Here is a 20,120-nt window from a genome sequence, read left to right as displayed (position 1 = left end):
GTGTGTGTGTGTGTGTGTGTGTGTGTACGCTTTGAAGACAAGTCCATATTTTGTGATCATCCAACAAGAGTGAATGTCCCGGGTTTGGCAGGGGCGGGACAATGTGTTTGACAGCTGTACAGCGGGAGAGGGGAATCTTCAAAAAGCATTCCATCATATCCAAGTTGATGTAGAAAACATGAAACGGTGGCCAAAAAATAAAATTGGGGGAAAAAAAACGAAACTTCTGTCTTTTATCATTTCTCCATAAGTTTGGATCGGGATCGAGGCTGTTGTGTCTGAGCAGGAGCACCAGATGGGAACCTCCCAAAGCTCATGAAACAAGTCTGAACAGAAGCGGCTCTGCTGGCACCCCAGCTGGACAATAACACGTTTTCCAGGCCAGGGTTCAGATCACGTCGCCTCCACCGACTCCTGTTGGTGAAGGTGTCAGCAGAGTGCCAAATTAATGGTTCTTCTGATCACTTTTGTAGTTTACCTTCCAAAGAAATATCTATTTTCTTTGTCTCATTTTATAGAGTATTTCTTTTTTTTAAGCTTATATGAAAAATCTTTTTGCGGAGACTGCCGTCTAGCTTTGTACAGCATCAATCAACACTTGATTGGCATTGGTATTAAACATGAATCAATAAGCTGTAATTTAGAAGCTAAGCTATTAGCCAGGACACTAATGTCTTGGCTAATAAGCAGGCAGCTAATGGCTAAAAAGTGGACCCATTCTACTTAGCATTACTGATAAAAACCTCTGCCATTGGGAAATAACTCCACGCCCCCACCCCAACGTCTTGCATCACAAACCTTGTCCCCCACACGCCCCCTGAACCAGCACTGACACACTCCAACAAGCTGATTTTATTCTGTTGGGTGTTAACTAGTGGCCTGCAGTCTGCCCCCCACCTCTCAGCTCCTGGGATGTCATCACTGTCTTAAAATGGTTCAGCACGCCTCACTGTCGTATCTGGAGCTTTTGGGAGGGCCACCCACCAGACGAGCTCCTTAGCTTCCAGGTCCCACCATTGGATGTGAAAAGCAATGTGTCCTGAAATAGCCGGACGGAGGGCTTAAAGAGGCCAGCAGGGAGACCCGTCCGTCAGAAGAACTCTACACCCATCCACGCTGCGAAGAAGAAAAACTGCTTGGGTCTTTCTGCAGGAGACTGAAAATCTGTGCATTTCTGAGGACTTTTGAGAAGTAAAATTTACACCCGGAGCAGGATGTGTCCTCTGTCCAAGACCATGAAAATCAAGTCAATCCGTAATGTGCACTTCCCCAACGACGTGGTCTTCCAGGACTATGTCCGGCACGGCGAGATCGAGAGGATCGGACGCTTCATTCGAACCAGAAGAGTCAGCCTGGCAACAATCTTACTGTCTGGTGAGATCTGGAATCTGAAACACACACACACACACACACCCTGCTGGAATGCAATCAACCATCAAACCACAAACATTTCTCACCACCTCACCATGCAGGCATGGCTGCCATCCATGAGGCTGTCCTGTCTGGAAACCTGGAGTGTGTGAAGCTCCTCGTTCAGCACGGAGCAGATATCCACCAGAGGGACGAGGAGGGGTGGACGGCGCTGCACATGGCCTGCAGCGACGGCTTCCCGCACATCGCCCGGTGAGGAGATGTTTTTTGTTTTTTTCATTGTATTTTTTGGGTTTTGTCTTTGAAGGACGGGACAGGTTGAGAGATTTTTTTGTGACAGGACATGGGGAGAAAGAGTGGGGGGTTGACACGCAGCAAAGGGCCGCGAGTGGGAATCGAATCCGAACCTGAACCCATCGCGAGGCTCCGTACATACTATCTGCGCCCCCAGAGGATCTGCTCTTGCACAAGTAGTCACTAGACACTCAAAGCTCCATTTAAGGTGAGATGATATTTCTAAACTGGCTTCTGTTTCTTCCAGCTACCTTCTCTCACTGGGCGCCAACCCCGAGCTGGAGAACGACTGCGGGGAACGGCCGGCTGATCTCATTGACCGTGAAAACGAGGAGCTGCTGGATCTCTTCGGACTGGCTGTCAATGACTGACATCATCTGGGTTTTAAATTCACAAATGGTTGAAAGCTCTTCATCTGCAGAGATGGAAAGAAGAGCGCCCTGATCCCGTGAGCCGCAGCAGCTCTGGAGGTCAGGGACCTGGCGATGAGCAGCAGGAGGGTTGATGGAGCTCACTGGCCTCCTCCTGAATGGAAAGAACTTCTGCTGGTAGGAGCTGGCCTTCAATCTCCAGCGGTACAGGTTCACTGCATCCTGTGAGAGCTTCAGATTTTTAGTGAACTCCATGAAATTTCACGAATAGAAATTTTGCCGACTTTGATTTTTAATGAAAACATTCATAACTTGTACTTTTTTAAAAACATTTTAAATAATAAAATTTATCAGACAGTATAATGTCTTCCTGTTTCTTCCTATGCCAGCACAGCATGCAGAAGCTAATTTTAGAACTGCCTCCACTGATATAGCGACTGCAATACGGGTGGGCTTTGACTGGTTTTTCTGCATGCAGTCGACTAGGTGTGCATGTCTGTTTGCTTCAAATATAGTATGGATGTGATGCGGGTTGATGCCAGATGCTAACAGCAGCTGAAACAGCTGGTGTGAATATTAAACCTCAAATCAGCAAACAACCAGAAAAAAAACTCAAGATGAAACTAAAGGTTTACCCAAATAAATCGGGCCCCTGGAGGCCCCATTAGTGGAAACACAAGGAAACCCAGTCACTCTCATCATGTGGGGTTAAAGTCTGACCCGGCGAAACTCCAGTCAGGCATTTCTAACGCAGCCACAGGGGTATCTGGGGCAATAAGCCACACTGATGAAACATCCAAGCAAGAGACATGTTTGGCAGTTGTTTATTACACACTAAAACTCTCCACAAAATATAACGACTTCCAAATGTCCAAAGTATTACATTGGAAGCAATCATAAAGCAGTTATTTACAGCTGATATGAAAAAGAAACCCATGAACGGGCCTCTGTTGGAGTCTATAGCCGGGAGACTGAGAAGGTGCTGCAGCGCCCCCCTACGTTCATTCTTTGAACTTCCACTCCTGCCTGCACATGGGGCACTGCTGCTGAACCTGCTGTGAGTTCAGCCACTTCAAGATGCAGTGCATGTGGAAACAGTGGGAACACTGACCCCAGACCAGTGGGCAGTCGTCCCCAGGCACTTTACCTGCAAAACAGAAGAACATCGTCTATCAATGTCGACAGGAACAGACAGGATTAGGACGGACATACGCTGATATCCAGACTGATAATTCCATAACAAGGCTGAGCCACCAGCCTTCTGTCCCCATTTTGAAAACTGTGTGATCATTATAAGCACAAACAACAACTGTTTACTAGTACAGAATGTCTTTGAACATTCTGAAAAGGAGACATTTTCTCTTTTTATAACATTCAACAGAATCCAAGAGGAAACTGATTCATTTACATTTTACAAAGTCCTACATGTTTGAGACTGTGCTTCACATCCAGAAACATATATAAACCCATATATAAAAGACCAGGGGTCTGATTCCTGAGGCAAGTTTCCAAATAACCAGACTCAGGTTAGTCTTATTTTCACTTGATTTGGTTTCACAAAGGAAGTTCGACATATAAGATCAGTTCCTATGGAAACCTATGCTGGAAAACAAGCCTCGTCCAGGTCAGGCTGTTAGTTACTGTAGTTATCCCAACTCTTACCGGGGATACAGATAGTTGATGAGAAACTAAATTATCCGTGGCTTGAATAAAATCATTATTTCTAACTGCTGATACAATAACGTCAAGAGAATTAAGTCGGATTGACTACTATCAAATTCAGGACAGTTTAATCAATAATTCTAACTTCTATTATCAATCTGCAGTATTTGACATACTGACTGGACAGTCCGCAGCTCCACGGCGGCTAATGCTAGTTCAGGTACTCACAGTCAGGACAGCAGCCATTAAAAGGCATCCTGCAGATCCCACAGTTCTCGTCATTGGCCACCCACAGCCACGATGCCACTCCGTTCCACTGTCGGACCTTCACCTTCATCCTCCGCGTCTGACAGGAGCACAAACACTGGAACACCGGCCGCCACGCTGCTCTGAAACAGGGCAGCTTAAGCTAATGTTGTCGGCTAACTTGTGTAGCTAAAGCTAGCTGTGTTCAGACATGCTACATTTAGGATCTCACTAGGCGCAGTCTCCTCGAGATATTCAACAAGAATAATAAGATTTGTTTCCTCGTGGACAACAAATCATGTTTGTGTCACGTAGCTGACATTAAACAATTCACGGCGGCTAATTTAGTGGACTCTAAAAGGTTTGTCTTCTTCTTCTACTAAAAGTCCGGGTCTCTGTCCGCGAAGGACCAACTGTGGTGACACTGCCCCCTGCAGTCAGTTGTGTTGAAGCGCAGGTAACCCATGCATGAGGTATAGCAGACATACTCAGGACTAACAATCCTTCATGCTGTCTTATTGCTTTAATAGATCAATTTACTTATTGATTTTATCATAACATTTTGACTTCTACTTAAGAAAGTACATGGTACCTCAATGATAATTTTCTCTCTTTGGCTTGTCCCGTCAGGGGTAACCACAGCATGTCATCCTTTTCCATGTCTTCTTCATCCCCCTCTTTAACACAACTATCCTCATGACTTCCTCACAACATCCATCCACCTTATCTTTGGTTTTCCTCTTGCCTTCTCGCCTGGTAGCTCCATCTTCATCACCCTTTCACCAATATACTATCTCTACTCTGGACGTGTCCAAACCATCAAAGCCTGCTCTAACTTTTCTCCAATGGTACAACATTGTGTTAAATACACACAATAAAAGCAAATTAAAGAGTTTTTAACAAGTTATAGAAATGTTATTACCTCTAAGGAGGTTGTTTTCATTCATGTCTGTCTGTTACCAGGATCACCTAAAACGTCCAAGACAGATTTAATAAAATGTTGTGGCAGGAATTGGAAGTAAATCTGGATAAAGAAACAGAAACAGGATTAAACAAGGCAGTCGGGGAGTGCAACATCCTGCAACTTACCCTGACCTACTTCCAGGGTAGGACAGGGTACCCTGAAAGTAGTACCTGACTAACGCAAAGCTTTGACTTTTCAGGGTAGGTCAAAGCTATGCACTAGCTTTGACCATGGATCAAAGCTAGTGCATAGGTAGATCAAAGCACTAGCTTTGATCTGCCTATGCACCTGCTTTGATCTATGGTCTTACTCACACTGGCCTTCTCCCTCATCTTTCTATCTTATCCAGTTTCTGAGTGTAGAAAAGTTGAGATTTGACCTGACCTAGTTTTCTCAAGGTCAAGGTCATCATCTCATTTTTCATCCCCTTTGCTGCCTGAGTAATGTGCTTTTTGTTTCATGTTTCTATCTGCAACAATTGCGAAGATATTTGGTGGACTAACATACAAACAGATAAATTATACAATTAGTATTTAGTGCTGTATTTATTTGTGATTATTTTAATGACCCGCTGAACAGAGTAAAAACAACAAATGCAGCTCTGAACAGTGTCAAAAAGAATATAAGACTTTTTATGTTCTTATCAGGAAAGAAAAAAAAAAGATGTGGAAAACTGCAGTGGAAAAGTCAGTTAAGTCCGAATTTTGATTCAGAAAATCTGGCAAAATCTATCAACCCAAACTAGTGACATCAACTCTCATCAAGTCACAGCAGCAGGACTCCACACACACTTACGGTCTGTGCTGTAATTGTCTGAATGTCTGGTAACAGCTAGGCAGTCTCCACTCAGCTGATTGTCCTGGATGAACGGCTACTTGAGCCTGAGGCACAGTCAAATTACTATTCACTACAAGAATCCATGCATTGAAAATCAGAAGTCAGGCATAGAGACAGTCAGACAGTCATTAATGAAGTGAAGCTGCTTTGCCTCGTGGGTTAATGTGACACAGGGAGGGGACGACCTGATGGCATCTGCTGTTCGGTCATCGCTGCAGGTGATGTTTTGAGTATTTTCCTCATTAATGGTGGATTAGTTCATCTGCATCCCATCAACAATAAATCAGAATGACATTCAGAGCTGCTCAGCTGCTTTACTTTCATCCTTTAATTACTTTATATTTAATTTCCAAATGATTATCAAACATCCATGTGTAACTCCAGCACCTCTGGGAATCTTATTTCCACGTCATTTCAGTGAGACTGATTTATTCCCTGATTTGTTTGTTGACCCATTTGGATGGTTGTTTTGTTGTCTTGATAGCTTCATGGGGGGTCGCGGGGTTGTCCTTCAGAGGGTTTATGATGCAGACCCTGCCCTGTGTGACCCTCTCTATTTGGCGGTGTGCAGCGCCTGGTGTCTGATTAGGTTACTGAGGAAGGAGAAGTTCTTGCCACACTTGGAGCAGTGAAACCTCTTCTCTCCCGTGTGGACGCTCTGGTGGACCTTCAGGTTGGTGGAGGTGGAGAACTGCTTCCCGCAGTGGGGGCAGGGGAACGGCCTTTCCCCCGTGTGGACCATCTGATGGCGCTTCAGGCTGCACACCTGGCCGAAGCTCTTCCCACACTGGAGGCACTGGTAGGGCTTCTCCCCGGTGTGGACACGCTCGTGGATGCGCAGCTGGCACTGGTGGGCGTAGCGGCGCGAGCAGAAGGTGCAGGCGTAGGGGAGGCATGGCGGCTGCTGCTGGGGGGGCTGGCCTGACCCAGACTCCTGGTTGTGACTGCTGGACGCCTGATACAGGATGCTTTGACTGGAGAAGTGGACACTGTTCAGTGGCTGGATTCCTGACCACGAATGGGTCTGTTGCTGCTCGAGGTCCACTGTCCCCACGGTAACAGGGGGGCTGCTGAAGGTAGACATGTGATTACTGTAGGACATGCTACCTTCAAGGGCCACATCAACGGGCGGCTCATTTATCTGGAGACGCATCAGCGGCTGATACTGCGACCCGACGCCGGCGTTGTCCTGACCCGTCGGGGAATTAAATTCCTCCGCTCCTTCATCTCTTCCGGATGACACCCCGTTGCAGCCGTCCTGGGGGGTCCCATGCGAGTTTATGACGATGACGTCATGCCTACCCGCAGCGGTCACCTGGTCCAGGTCGCATTGGGGCCTTTTAGAACCCGCAGAGAAACCAGAGCCAGGATTTGTCCTTATTTTGCTAAAGGAGGAGTTTCCTGCTACAGATTTTGGCGCGTACACGGCTTCCATCTCGCCGCTCTCCGGCCAATCCTGCAGTGTTTGGGAGGGGCTGGTGCTTTTCTCTGACCTGTCACCTGATGATGAGGTGGCAGCAAAAGAAAAGACAGAAAAAAATGGCTCAGTGTTGAAAAAATCTGGACAGCATTGCAATCATAAAGAAGCGGGGAGCTAAGGATGAGAATGTGTTGATGGAAATGAACCAATGGAAAAAGTGAAACAAGGCAGCAACAACTTGAATGAATTGTGTGAGGGTTTTAGGAGTTGTCAAAGGAGGGCCAACATTAGTATGGGGCTAGCATGCTGCCTGCTTATACATGTATTTAGTGTTGGATCAAGATCCATGTGGAGCCACATTAGCGGCGCTGACAGATGGTCCCTCTTTCTCGCCGTACCTTTACTCTCTCTTGAAATCTGGCACAGACTGATTTAGATTTAACATTTTAACTGTTAGCACCGAAACACTTAAGAAAAGACGGATTAATCCACCACTGAAAATGGTTCCCAGGAGACATGTGATTGAAACCATCAAGACCAGCTGATTTGGAGAGGCACAAACTATTTTTAAAAGCTTAAAATCATCACAGGAGCGTCGCTGTTCGGAGAAAGAGTTTGTCAAGAGTTTGTGGATTTGACTGGGATTTCTAGATACCTTGTACTTCATCCATCTTTTCCTTCTTGCTCTGAGGGCTGCTTGTGTTTGTCATACATCCCTGGCCCTGAAAAGAGGAGGGAGGCGTTTAGCTGACACAAAGAACCCACACGGAAATAATTCTGACTTCACACAGGAGACAAATGGATCTGAATAGATTAAAATTTGTTTAGCGTAAATAATTCTAATACCCTTAACTGTAAAACAGGACATACGACGCTTGAGTCGACCTCATCATGTGACCCCAGGACCAGAAAAACCTGCCTCCCAGAATCTGGATTAGTGTGACCCCAAACTGGATCATTCTTACTACTGTAATTTCTGTAATCCTATAAATTTAAACGTTCTGGATCACCAGATCCACTCTGATGTGTGGTAGATCTAATGGTGATGTTATCATGACATTTTTGTCCAATTACTATAGAAATAATCCACAAGAGACAATCTAGTAAATGTTCTAGAATGGTGAAGAATCCTTCAGAGACCTTCTCGGTCCGGATGATGAGCCGTTTCACCACCAGAATCTCCTTGTCCATTTTGGATAAACCCAACTCAAACAGCACTTTGAGCATTTAATCACCATAAAATTGGAATTTTATTCTGTCTAAATTTGTTCCATCAGAGCTGCATAAACGTGACGCTCTCAGCAGCTAGTTGGAAAAAACACGTGCATAAACAACACCACACACGGTGAAATGATGCTAAAACTCTTCTGTCTCATTAAAGTCTTTATTCATTAGGAAGAAACTAGAGGTCAATGACAAAGAATGCACCTGTGTCTCACTCAAACACCCACACTGTAACCCACAACAACCCAATTCAATGAACCTCTGGAAGGAAATGAAATGAAACGTTTCCTTCATGCACAGCTGACTCCCTGTTTCATGTCCTGTTTGTCCTGTGGGACAATCGGTAGGATCCCGTTACATACATGCGTTCAGACGTGACGGGATGGTAGAGACGTTTGACACCCAGTGTCATGTTGGAAATAGGAATATCAATGTGATTTAACATGTTTATAATCTGCTTTAGATGGAGGCAACTGATTCGCTGTGGCGACCCCTGAAGGGAAAAGCCAAAAGGAAAAGAAGAATAATCTGTGTGTGAGAGACCCATTTACTCCATAAATATCTGAATACACTTCATCTTTTTTGTGACAGCAGTCTAGATTATAGCTTCTAAATGTGTTCAGTACTTATTCATCTGGGTCACGATCAGGTTTTCTTACACTTTGGTTCAATTCCACTTTTTCCTATTACCCTACCCTTCGCTTTTTGACTGATCCTCAGTAGATCAGTTCGGTTCTGCTTCCGATAATTATCTCAGACATTTCCCCAACAGTCGGGTCTCCCCCCCGAGTAGATTTCTTTCCTACTGGAAATGGGATCAACTTTCTGGTTCAATCAGTCATCCCATGAAAACATGAAAGCATTCTAGTTCTATACAGGCCTCCAGCTCAGCTATAGTTATTGATTAGTTATTATCAACTACTGACAAATCTGACCTCATTTATAAGACAGAACAAAAGAGGAGAAAATAACATTAACTGTATAAAAAAAATACACGTTTGAAGTTCAGAATAGTGTAAGAAAGTGAAAAAATAAAGATATTCTGATGAAGTTTGAGCAGTTTTGCTGGTTTTTTGTGAAGACATTTATATTTACCTCTTTCAGTGTTATGGCAGCACTTTTTCAGGATTAACGTTACTTTTTGTCATGATCTGATGCTACAAAAAGCAAAAATTGAAACTAAAAACTGAAACGAAGCTAGAAAATGTACCTGCTCAACATTTGCTGCCCAAAAATATAACTTTTGGAGACTTGAAATCTATACAAATATTTCAACATTTTGAAATACTCAACCACCGGCACATCTGCTGCCCAATTTTTCAATATTTCTGTAATTTCCTGTATACAGTATTTTCTGCACTATAAGGTGCACTGGACTACAAGACGCACCTTCATTGAATGGTATATTTTAAAACATTTTCATATATAAGGCGCACTGGATTATAAGGCGCGCCTTGAATGAATGGCATATTTTAAAAATGTTTTCACCAGAGTAGGGCGCACAGCATTATAAGGCACATAGAGTAAAAACTACTGTAGTGGCTATGGTTGTGTTATGCATCCACTAGATTGAGCTGCGCTAAAGGGATTGCATTCACGGCTCTGCAGCTTTTTCTCAAATTTCAAGAGCCAAGTCACTGCTAGCCAAAGGGCAAATTTGGTTGACGTGTGAAACAGTAGGTAACTGTGGGTGGGGGGGGGGGGGTGAGACGCAGCTTAGACTTGTGTATTCTGTCTGGGCTGCTGACCAGATAGGCAACAGCGTGGGCGTTGAGGTTACAGCTGAGAGCTGAGAACTCATCAGAGAATTCATCTTCAATGAAAGGCCTATTTTAAAATCTTTTTCATATATAAGGCGCACTGGATTATAAGGCCCACTGTTGGTTTTTGAGTAAATTAAAGGCTTTTAGGTGCGCCTTATAGTGCGGAAAATACTGTAGTCATGTTAAGTGTTATTACCTGCCATACCTACACTATATTCAAATTGCCTGCATTGCCCATTAAATCTGGAATGTTCGGATGATGAAACAATGTTCACAAAACAGTCAGACATGTCAGCAGACAGCTGCTTACATCCTCACAGCATTTCTGTTAGTCCATTCGAAATTTCTCGTCCCGATGTGGAGGCAAAAAAAAAAAAGTACTCAGAAAGATCTTCAAACGTGAGCTTTAGGAATAAAAATGGAGTCAAAATGCCTAGCGTGGTCCTCTTCAGGGACAACGCTGGGGTCAGTGCTGGATCTTCTGGTGCCTCTTGAGGTTGCTGGGGTGGGAGAAGCGGCGGTTGCAGACCGAGCAGCTGAAGGGCCTCTCTCCGGTGTGCACGTTGTGGTGGATGTCCAGCTGGCTCTGGCACACGAAGCTCTTCCCACAGAGCGGGCAGGTGTAGGGTTTCTCCCTGGTGTGTCGGGCCATGTGCTTCTGCAGGTCGGACTCCAGGAAGAAGCGTTTGGTGCACCTGGTGCAGCCGAACGGGCGTTCCATGGTGACAGCCTGATAGAAGGCCAGGGGAAAGGAGCCGGCGGTGGAACCCCCGCTGGACGACTCTGATGTGAAGTGAGGGAGAGTGGACTTCGCCTGCACCGATGCGGGTCCTGCTGATTCATGCCCAGCGCAGTGAATCATGGGTGACGTAGTTTCGTCATCTCTGCCTGTCCCTCTGCCTGTTCTTGTCTTTGTCTGGTCTACGTCTGACCACGCCCCCTCCTTGTCTGACTTCCCCTTTTCGTCAATGACTATCACTTCTGACAGGGAACACTTGAAGTTGTCTAAAGCAACCTCATTATCTTTCCTGGCATCCGTTACATTATCGCAAAAAGCTGCCTTCATGTCAGTGTCCCCTGCTCTGACATTCCTTCCTGTAAGCCCCTGCTGGGTACAGGTAGGGTCACCGCCGTTGCCAGTCTCATCTGTCTTGACGACAACAAAGGTCAAGACGTCAGATCCACTGACCTCCGTTTCGCTGCGGCGTCTGGCCGGCGGGCCATCGCTGACGCCATCGGAGGCGGCTGGCAGCGACGCCGCCGTATCCACGTCCACGTCGCCTCTGTTGCTAATGCAGGTGTCTACCGCCACCTGGTGGTTGGTGGCTCCCGTCTCCGTGGCGCCTTCAACTTTTACTATCAGGAGATCCCCCTCTTCCTCGGGCTCTGCTGGCTGAGAAGACAGAGAGTTACAGATAATGCTCCGCATTTTTTGTTGTTGTTGTTGTTGTTGTTGCTAATGAGCACAAATGGTAACGTTCCTTTTTGTAAGTTCAGCATTAATGGAAAAGGTTTTTTTCTTTCCACGTTAAAAAAAGGTCACTTTGTGGCAGAATCCTTTATCAATGTAAGGCCAAAAATAATTGCCAGAAAAATCTAATTATTGGAAAATAATGTCTCATCGAACCTTCTGACAAATGTCAAAATGAAATTACATTAATTTTTGTGTGTGTGTCTGTGTGCATATATATACAGTATATACTGTATATATACAGCACACCCTCAGGCTTTGCGGTTAATGCGTTCCAGGAACCACACGCGATTGAGGAATCCACCATCGAGATCTATTTATCTTATCATTTATGGTAATTTTAACATTTATGAACCCTCCCCATACTGTTAATAAACCACTTTCTATCTGTATTACCTTTTGCCACACTCTGATAGACTGTTTAAAGCACTTTTGTGTCTCACGAAAGTCCAAGACTGACGGAACAAGCGCACTTCCGGATGCTGTCAGCCAATAGAATGCACGTACGGTGTCACATGACTGACAACCAAAAATCCGCATTGAGGTGGAGTCGCAATCGTTAATGTCAGATCGCACCAGGGCGCACTGTGCGTATATCTATAAAGTGATACCTCTACTTACGAATGTCTACTTATGAAATTTCTCAGCAGGAAAATATTACCTGTACGAAAGAAATTTTGACTTACGTAATGTAAAAACACAGTATCGGCTGATACTGGAATAAAAACACAGTATCGGCTGATACTCGAATCTCCCACAGGTCCCTGAACGCAACATTCTCATAGCTGCTCTGCCATTGGCTATTACCTATTACGTATCTTCCTGGCATCCCATTGGCTAAGAGGGATGCCACTCCACCTCTGTGTGGAGCTAGAACGGTGCTTATGGAGTGCCTCGGCATTAGGCACTCGACCCGTGAGGTAGTCTGATAGTTTTGCGCAAATATAATAACTTTTTGAGTACGTATTCACTATGGACCCCAAGAAAGTGACGGAGAAATGAGGAAAAGAAAAGACGAAGAAAATATTTTTTTTGTCCGTACAAACAAAGCAAGAGATCATAGAAAAGCATGAAAAAGGGATGCGTTTGGTTGATCGGCTGAAATGCATCTACAATCGCCACGTTATTAAAACAAAAGGAAGTTTAAGGAGTTTAAGGCATTGCGTGGCTGGTTGGAGAAGTTCAAAAGGAGGACTGGAATTCACTTTGTTGTTCAGCATGGTGCGATAGGAGCGCATGAACCAAAGAGGGCGAAAAACAATGGGGACAGCTGTTAAAAGGTACCGTATTAGCCCGAATATAGGGCAGTGTTTTTTGCATTGAAATAAGAATGAAAAAGTGGGGGTCGTCTTACATTCGGGGTCTAGACATTGTTCCCATTCACAACGCTAGATGGCGCCAGATATCTTTAAAGCGAATGCTGAACTTAACTCCCCAGGCCAAAGCGAACCCCTGTCACGAAGAAGAAAAATAAAAATAGCGGTAGCACAAAGAAGGAAAATTTAAAAAATAGCGGTAAGAAAGAAAGGAGTAAAAAATAAGAAGAGATAACAGAAAATGGAGAAACTTAGCGAAAATCTGAGAAGTCAGAGAAAAGCTTTCCGTGGTCCTCAGAGCGTCCGCTTCGAAGAGTGCGACAGGAGGGTGTGCGCGTATGTGGGCGAGAAACGAAAGGACGGGATGCCCATCAGATATTACGACAGTTTTTGCATGATTTGAATGAAGCAAAATAACATGCTTTTTCTCTTGAATATATTTTTATAATCATTTGTTTCAGATGTACTGTAATTATTTTCTGTATAAAAATTTAATTTTGTGTTCAAAAAGTCTTTTTTCAAACTTGAGTCTTGAAAAAGAGGGGGTCGTCTTATAATCAGGGTCGTCTTATATTCTTATATTGTACCTCAATAAGAACTCCCGCCCCCACCGCCCGGGAAAAACCAGCACGTGGTCGTCACATGATCATCACATGATTGACAAAAGGGAGGGACGTTCGGCGGAATAGGCGGGATATACACCGGAAGGGGCGGGACTTATATTTGGGGGGGGTAAATTTATATGACATCATCAATCAAAAGATAATTGACAGAAGGTGGGTTAGGCCGCTCTGAGGACCACGGAAAGCTTTTCTGTGACTGTGAGCATTTTTTAGCTGATCTTTTTGAGCTCTCCATCTCCGTACATTACACTCTGTGACGCCATATTTCACAGCCGCTTTGGAATTGTTTAAAGACTCTGCCTCATTCATCACCATCATCTTGAAGTTTGCATCATAACTTCTCCTCAGCCGTTTAACCTGGCCGATCTCGACCCACTTTTCTCCAGATTGTCGCTACGTTTCTCCATTTTCTGTTTATCTCTTATTTTCTTCAATTTTCTTTCTTACCGCTATTTTTATTTTTCTTCTTCGTGACAGGGGTTTTCTTTGGTTTGTGGAGTTTACTTCAGCATTCGTTTTAAAGATATCTGGCGAATGCTATATATATATATATATATATATATATATATATATATATATATATAAATATATATATATATAAATATATAAATGCATCATTATGGCCAAATCCAGAATTTTTTTTGCATGGAATCTGATTCATTGTATACATCAGGTTTTTCAGGAAAAAAACTGTGGAAATATCAAAACCTTTAAAGGACAGTTACTCATGTAAACACACTTTTAATTGTTTTAGCTGTTTATTGGAAATTTTTTTAAGTCCAATAAAATGTCACTTATACAACTCCACCAAGCTGTAAATATTTGTGTTTCTTTGTTGCTAGTGACGAACAACTGAACTCAAGCGTTCATGGTGACGCATCATAACCAACAGCCAGCCTCGTGACCGTATCACACAGCATGGATGTTGGTGCCAGGCAGCTAATGCTTAACCTGCCCCAGTTCCCATTGCAACTGAGCTTAAATGATATCGAATTTGCTTTATGGAACCAAACTGAGTGAAAATAAGCCAGACCAGCAAAAATAAGTCTGACTTGGTAAACTTTCTGAAACAGGCCCTAGCTCTCCATGACTTGTGTTTGCTGACGTCAGCTTAAGCTGCAGCTGCTCATCAGATTCCTGGATGAGCTGCACCAGGAGCACGCCTGCATCAGAGCCGGGTCACGGATCAAGTCTGCTCTGCCAGGAGGTCAGAGAGTATACTAACCCACCTTCTGTCAATTATCTTTTGATTGATGATGTCATATAAATTAACCCCCCCCCCCAAAAAAAATTATATAAGTCCCGCCCCTTCCGGTGTATATCCCGCCTATTCCGCCGAATGTCCCTCCCTTTTGTCAATCATGTGATGATCATGTGATGATCATGTGACGATCACGTGCTGGTTTTTCCCGGGCGGTGGGGGCGGTGGTTCTTATTGAGGTACAATGATAAAGCTGTGTTGGTTTTGGCGACAAGTGTTTGACCTATGTTTGACCTATGAGCTCATTCGGTGCTTCATTCAGTGTCGGCCAAGCTGGAGCACCATGCGTGGCAGTGAACGAGGGCATTCCCTGGGGTTTCCCCAAGTGGTACTCCCACCAGCGCTTTGTCACACTGTGGGGAGAGGGAAAGGTTAATACATTATGCAATGATCAATTGGGGCCGTTATGAAAAGAAAAACCCTATGATGTTTCATTTTTTGGGGTTTGTGGGAGAGGTTGCATAAATTTGTCAGACAGCCTTTGGCAGAAGATAAGAAGCTGTGCATCGGAGACTTTTTTCCATACCCATTTGATGTCTGAGGAAGATTGCTGTGATATGGGGAGCTCTGAGTGAGTTTATCTTTTATCTTATAATGTATTTGGTTGTAATATTGATTGTTTTTTTATTTGCATGATAGAACAGGGGTGGCAGGGGAAAACATCTGTCTACAACCTAGAATAACATCAAATCATAGTGTGTGTTATATGTGGAGTTTTCTTTTTGGCTTCCTCTCTTATTGCATGTTTATGTATACGTGTGTTTGAGGGAAAGACAGGGATGTTCAGCAATAGCATGATATACTATATTAGAATTTGAATCATGAATTGAATCATGATTTGTTTATGAGTAGGAGACTCTCTCTGTGTATGTGTATAAGGAGCTGTATAGGCCAGAGGCTGTATAGGGCAGTGTTTGTGTAAGCGTTACCATTTTATTTCTCTTTGATATAAATATAATGTATTATTACTATTTCTGTCCATTTTAGATGATATAATAGACCTTACATCACCACAGACATTCTCTCAGGTCTAGCCTGGCAGCAGTCTCCCCCCTGCCAGTAAGTTTCTCCCTTTTGTGTGTGCGTGCGTGTGTGTGTGTGTGTGTTTGTGTGTGTGTGTGTGTGTGTGTAATCCACTTTGAGTGACTGATGTAGCAGATAATAAAAACTAAGGAAATCTAAGAGCGAGTGTACTCCACAAGATTCTTCTGTTTCATCTCTTTATTAAATCACACTGATGTTTAGTTTCCTTTTTTTTTTTTTACTCAAATGTGACGGTTCTGAGACAGTGCTCTCTTTGTGTGTTTGTGTAAGCCCTAACATTTGATTTCTCTTTAAAATAAATATAATGTATTATTATTTCTGTCCATTGTAGGTGATACGCAGGTCAAAGCGGTGGTGGATGTACCCCCACGCGTTTCTCATTGAACTTCACTGAGAACAGCGGCAGGGAAACCCCAAATGAAACATTATAGGGTTTTGGGGTTTTTTTCATAACTACCCCAATTGTTCATCGCATAATGTAATAACCTTTCCCTCTCCCCACAGTGTGACGTCATCAATCAAAAGATAATTGACAGAAGGTGGGTTAGTATACTCTCTGAGGTTAAAAAAGAGGAGTGAAATGGAAGGTGCGCCAGTGTGCTGCAGGACAGCTACCTCCGTTTTGGTGGTGGTGACGACATCCTGATCAGGATCCTGGTCCAGAACGATAGGCTGGGTCTTCTGCAAAGACTGCTGCGCTCCTGAACTCCGGTTCAGAAACCTGGTTCTGCCCTGCAGAGTCGGGCCTTGTGGGAACATTCAAACAACAACAGTTAGAAACCAATTTCATTTCAAGCCAAATGATCTGTTTAGACTTTGCCCCAGGACAAATGAGAGCCCAGTTGTACACACAGACACTCTCCTCATTATGATAGATAGATAGATAGATAGATAGATAGATAGATAGATAGATAGATAGATAGATAGATAGATAGATAGATAGATAGATAGATAGATAGATAGATAGATAGATAGATAGATAGATAGATAGATAGATAGATAGATAGATAGATAGATAGATAGATAGATAGATAGATAGATAGATAGATACTTTATTAATCCCGGAGGAAATTGTATGTCACTAGACTGATATGCTGACTGCCTTCACGTGACTCCTGGATCAAAACCTGCAATTTCCTCCGGGATTATTAAAGTATCTATCTATCTATCTATCTATCTTTAGAATCTGGATCACACTGGTCTCTTTAATGGTTTAGTAGCTATTCTAGAAAAAAAAATCTGTTAATTTTTCAGGAGCTTCATTCTAACGGAATCAGTTTTAATATAAATCTGATCTCTCAGGTCACTCTGGACCATTATTATCCATTATCGTAAAAATCTAAACATTTTGCTTCATCTGATTCATAATATGACTTGGATTCTGATCAGACTTTGACACAGGCTACATGTTAAGATTTTTTGGTTTTTGCAAAAACACTTTAATCACATTCAAACATTTTACAATATTACATTAGATGAAAGCACTAAAGTACTTCAGAAGAAGAAGAAGATTTTGTGCAAAAAAACTTCAATCACATTCAGAACATTTGACAATTTTTCATTAGATGAAACTTCAAAAACACGAAAACACCAATAAATAAAAGGAAATACAATTTAAAAATTTGTGCATTATATCAGGGAGTTTGCAAAAGTGAGGTGGTCATCAATTAAAGTGCATAGGACATTTTTGTTACACCAGATGTTACACCTAAAGTTATTCAGGTCTTTTGTCATTTTATAGAAACCAAATTCTAGTTTTAAGCGACATCTGATGTTACAGCAAAAAACAGTAGCTGCTTCATGAACAGTATTGTTTTCAATCCTCCACTTCCTGGTCACATAAGTTTTTCTTCTCCAGAGATAAAATTTAAAAGCTGCCACTTTCTTCGATTCGATCTATTGCACCCAGCACCGTAGATGAATTTCCTGATGCTAAACTTTTCACTGAACAAATTAAAAACATTTGTTAGAAGAGTGAAGAGCACTGCAAGTCTCCCACACTCACTAAAGGCATGAAAGACAGTTTCACGAAGGGGACAGAAGGGACACTGGCTGGACACCGCAGGGGTAAAAACAGAGATAAAAGCATTGGAACTGATGGCACCATGTAAAATCCTCCACTGGAGGTCGGCTGTTTTTTTCTTGAGGGGAGGTTTGGGTCAGGTCCATTTCCCGTCATCCTGTTGGCCCAGGTAGTGGGTGCTCTGTCACACAGGCTTTTCTTGTTGATTACTTTTACACATTGTTTGTATAGTTTTTTTTTTTTGTTGGCCGTGTTCTTCTTCTAAAGTACACTTTATCAATTTGCCAAGGGATAGGTGTTATTATTAGATTAAAAAGCTAAAACTTCCACAGCGGTAAAAAAAAAAAAAGAAGAAAATATGTGGTTAGTGATGATGACCAGATCACCACCTGAATGAAACGATTGCTTCTTGGGCCGTACCCTACATCTATTTATCTACATCTGTTTGCAATATTAGATCACAAATGCAGAAAATAAGATGCACGCATGTTTAAACAATCCTTCCTCTCTATCATGTGAAGAAAACGTGGACTGAGCAAAAACAAAATTGCGCACTCCCAACGAAGTCAAGCAGATTCATTTCAGAATGACAATTTTTATCTTAATAACTCACTTTACTAAAACTTTAAACTTAAAGAAACGAGAATGGATCGTGGAGCACATCAATTTATTTTATTCCAGGAGAAATTGACAGGTTTCTATGAAGTGATGTCACAGCGTCCAGCACACACGGAAGTCCGCATTTGTCATATAGAATTTGAAATGTCAATAATAATAATAGTAATAATAATAATATAGTATAATTTCATTTATCCCTTAAGGTGGTTCCATTGGGGAAATGTATAAATACAAATAACAATTATTATTATTATTATTATTATTATTATTATTATTGAAATCTGTACTAAAAAGTGTAATAAAGTTGTTAATCGGATTAAATCCACCCACAAATGCACTTGGATCGGATTTGAAACGGGAGTGTGTGTCCCGGGTGTGTGGCTCCCTACCGGCCGGTGGGTCCCGGTTGTGCCGGTTGAGAAGGCGGACCCCGGGGAAGCGGCTGCCGATGGAGCCCTCTGCTCCCTTCAGCCGGTACCGGGCGATTTGCAGCTCCAGGAGTTTGATCTTCTTCCGCAGGAACTCGTTCTCCTTCTGGCTGCGCGACATTTCCAGGTGGACCACCGCGTATCCGTCGTCTACAACTTTACAGATCTCCGCCACGGCCGCGTTGGCCAGGACCTCCATGATGGAGGCGATCTGAGAATGGAAGTCCGCGGCGGTCGACATTGTGACCGCAGACACACAGCTCCGCGGAGGAAGGGACGGGTTTTATCCACGCAACAACACTGACAGCTATGAAAACACTGCAGCGTTTACTGCCTGCATAACTAACGACATACGCAGAGTTGTGGAGTCTTTAGTGAAACGATAAATAGACCACACGGATCCGGCGTTATCGCTATTTCTCCAAAGGAGGCGACAAATAAAGAACAACAGCGCCCTCCTGTGGACTGGAGTGAATCCTCCACACAGTCTAGCAGGACTGGGTTGTTGTTCTTTGTGGAACAAAACAGACACCAGACTTTATTAAAGTGTGAACTTTGACTTCTACGTGTCATCTCGAGAACGAAAGACCTACTTTGTTCATTTTTAAAGAAATTAGTGGCGTCACGGTGGCGAACCCGCATCTGCCTTAAAATGGAATAAACTCGCACTCAATCTGACTCAAATCAACACAAATTAAACGCCACTCATCTGGACTCTTTAAGGTTTTTTTGGTATATTATTAACATTAATCATTTATTGTTTAGTATTTATTTTTATATGAGACCATTTTTGGTCCGCGAGATGTGCCAAAACGTGTTCAAAGTTTCATACATGGAAAGGAAGAAGACAGAGTGGGCGTTCTAGTGTGTAACCAGCCAATCCGCACAGTGGGCGTTCCTATTATCTTACAGTCCAATCAAAGCAGAGCCTGAAGCCGGAAGTTCTTCGGCGAAATGCCTCTCTGATAACATCCGGTATGCAGGGGGCGCGCAGGTCACAGCATTAGTAATATCGCGGCTATTAAATGAGCTAACCCTAAAATAAAGCGACATTGAGATGATCAAATAATTAATTATATTTAATTCCAGAAACATCTGCAGAAAAAAAACCTTCAGAACTCTATGACTTTACACAACAAATAATTTTCAAAGGTTATTTTTTAATAGTGACATAAACATGTTAT

At 43.1% G+C, this 20,120-nt stretch overlaps 3 protein-coding genes across 3 annotated transcripts; 1 reads left to right on the top strand and 2 right to left on the bottom strand.

Moving 5' to 3' along the window:
• The first annotated feature begins 672 nt into the window (after positions 1-672).
• Positions 673-2,393, top strand: ppp1r27b (protein phosphatase 1, regulatory subunit 27b). The gene is made up of 3 exons (XM_068320993.1): positions 673-1,374; positions 1,473-1,623; positions 1,913-2,393. Exons 1-3 carry the CDS (start codon positions 1,215-1,217, stop codon positions 2,034-2,036), a joined length of 435 nt encoding a protein of 144 aa, XP_068177094.1. The 5' UTR covers positions 673-1,214; the 3' UTR covers positions 2,037-2,393.
• Positions 2,394-2,844: 451 nt separating this feature from the next.
• Positions 2,845-4,312, bottom strand: anapc11 (APC11 anaphase promoting complex subunit 11 homolog (yeast)). The gene is made up of 2 exons (XM_068320994.1): positions 3,927-4,312; positions 2,845-3,183 (listed from the first exon to the last, which is right to left on the bottom strand). The coding sequence occupies exons 1-2, from the start codon at positions 4,033-4,035 to the stop codon at positions 3,038-3,040; spliced, it is 255 nt and encodes an 84-aa protein (XP_068177095.1). The 5' UTR covers positions 4,036-4,312; the 3' UTR covers positions 2,845-3,037.
• A 1,138-nt stretch (positions 4,313-5,450) lies between these two features.
• On the bottom strand, positions 5,451-19,517 carry LOC137599811 (uncharacterized). The gene is made up of 5 exons (XM_068320975.1): positions 18,898-19,517; positions 16,483-16,613; positions 11,342-11,545; positions 7,821-7,887; positions 5,451-7,245 (listed from the first exon to the last, which is right to left on the bottom strand). The coding sequence occupies exons 1-5, from the start codon at positions 19,175-19,177 to the stop codon at positions 6,299-6,301; spliced, it is 1,629 nt and encodes a 542-aa protein (XP_068177076.1). The 5' UTR covers positions 19,178-19,517; the 3' UTR covers positions 5,451-6,298.
• Positions 19,518-20,120: the final 603 nt, after the last annotated feature.

Source organism: Antennarius striatus, chromosome 8 (genome assembly GCF_040054535.1).
Source record: "Antennarius striatus isolate MH-2024 chromosome 8, ASM4005453v1, whole genome shotgun sequence".
NCBI classification, from domain to species: domain Eukaryota; kingdom Metazoa; phylum Chordata; class Actinopteri; order Lophiiformes; family Antennariidae; genus Antennarius; species Antennarius striatus.
The sequence above is the reverse complement of the archived record's forward strand: the minus strand, read 5'-3'. Positions and strand labels throughout refer to the sequence as shown.

Coding starts and splice junctions, on each gene's coding strand:
- LOC137599811 (XM_068320975.1), bottom strand. CDS start 19,177: ATGTCGACCGCCGCGGACTTCCATTCTCAGATCGCCTCCATCATGGAG. Junction 7,888..11,341: donor GACGCCGCAGCGAAACGGAG/GTCAGTGGATCT, acceptor TCCTCTTTTCAG/GGCCAGGGATGTATGACAAA. Junction 7,246..7,820: donor AAAGATGGATGAAGTACAAG/GTATCTAGAAAT, acceptor CCTCATCATCAG/GTGACAGGTCAGAGAAAAGC.
- ppp1r27b (XM_068320993.1), top strand. CDS start 1,215: ATGTGTCCTCTGTCCAAGACCATGAAAATCAAGTCAATCCGTAATGTG. Junction 1,375..1,472: donor GGCAACAATCTTACTGTCTG/GTGAGATCTGGA, acceptor CTCACCATGCAG/GCATGGCTGCCATCCATGAG. Junction 1,624..1,912: donor GGCTTCCCGCACATCGCCCG/GTGAGGAGATGT, acceptor TGTTTCTTCCAG/CTACCTTCTCTCACTGGGCG.
- anapc11 (XM_068320994.1), bottom strand. CDS start 4,035: ATGAAGGTGAAGGTCCGACAGTGGAACGGAGTGGCATCGTGGCTGTGG. Junction 3,184..3,926: donor TAATGGCTGCTGTCCTGACT/GTGAGTACCTGA, acceptor TCTGTTTTGCAG/GTAAAGTGCCTGGGGACGAC.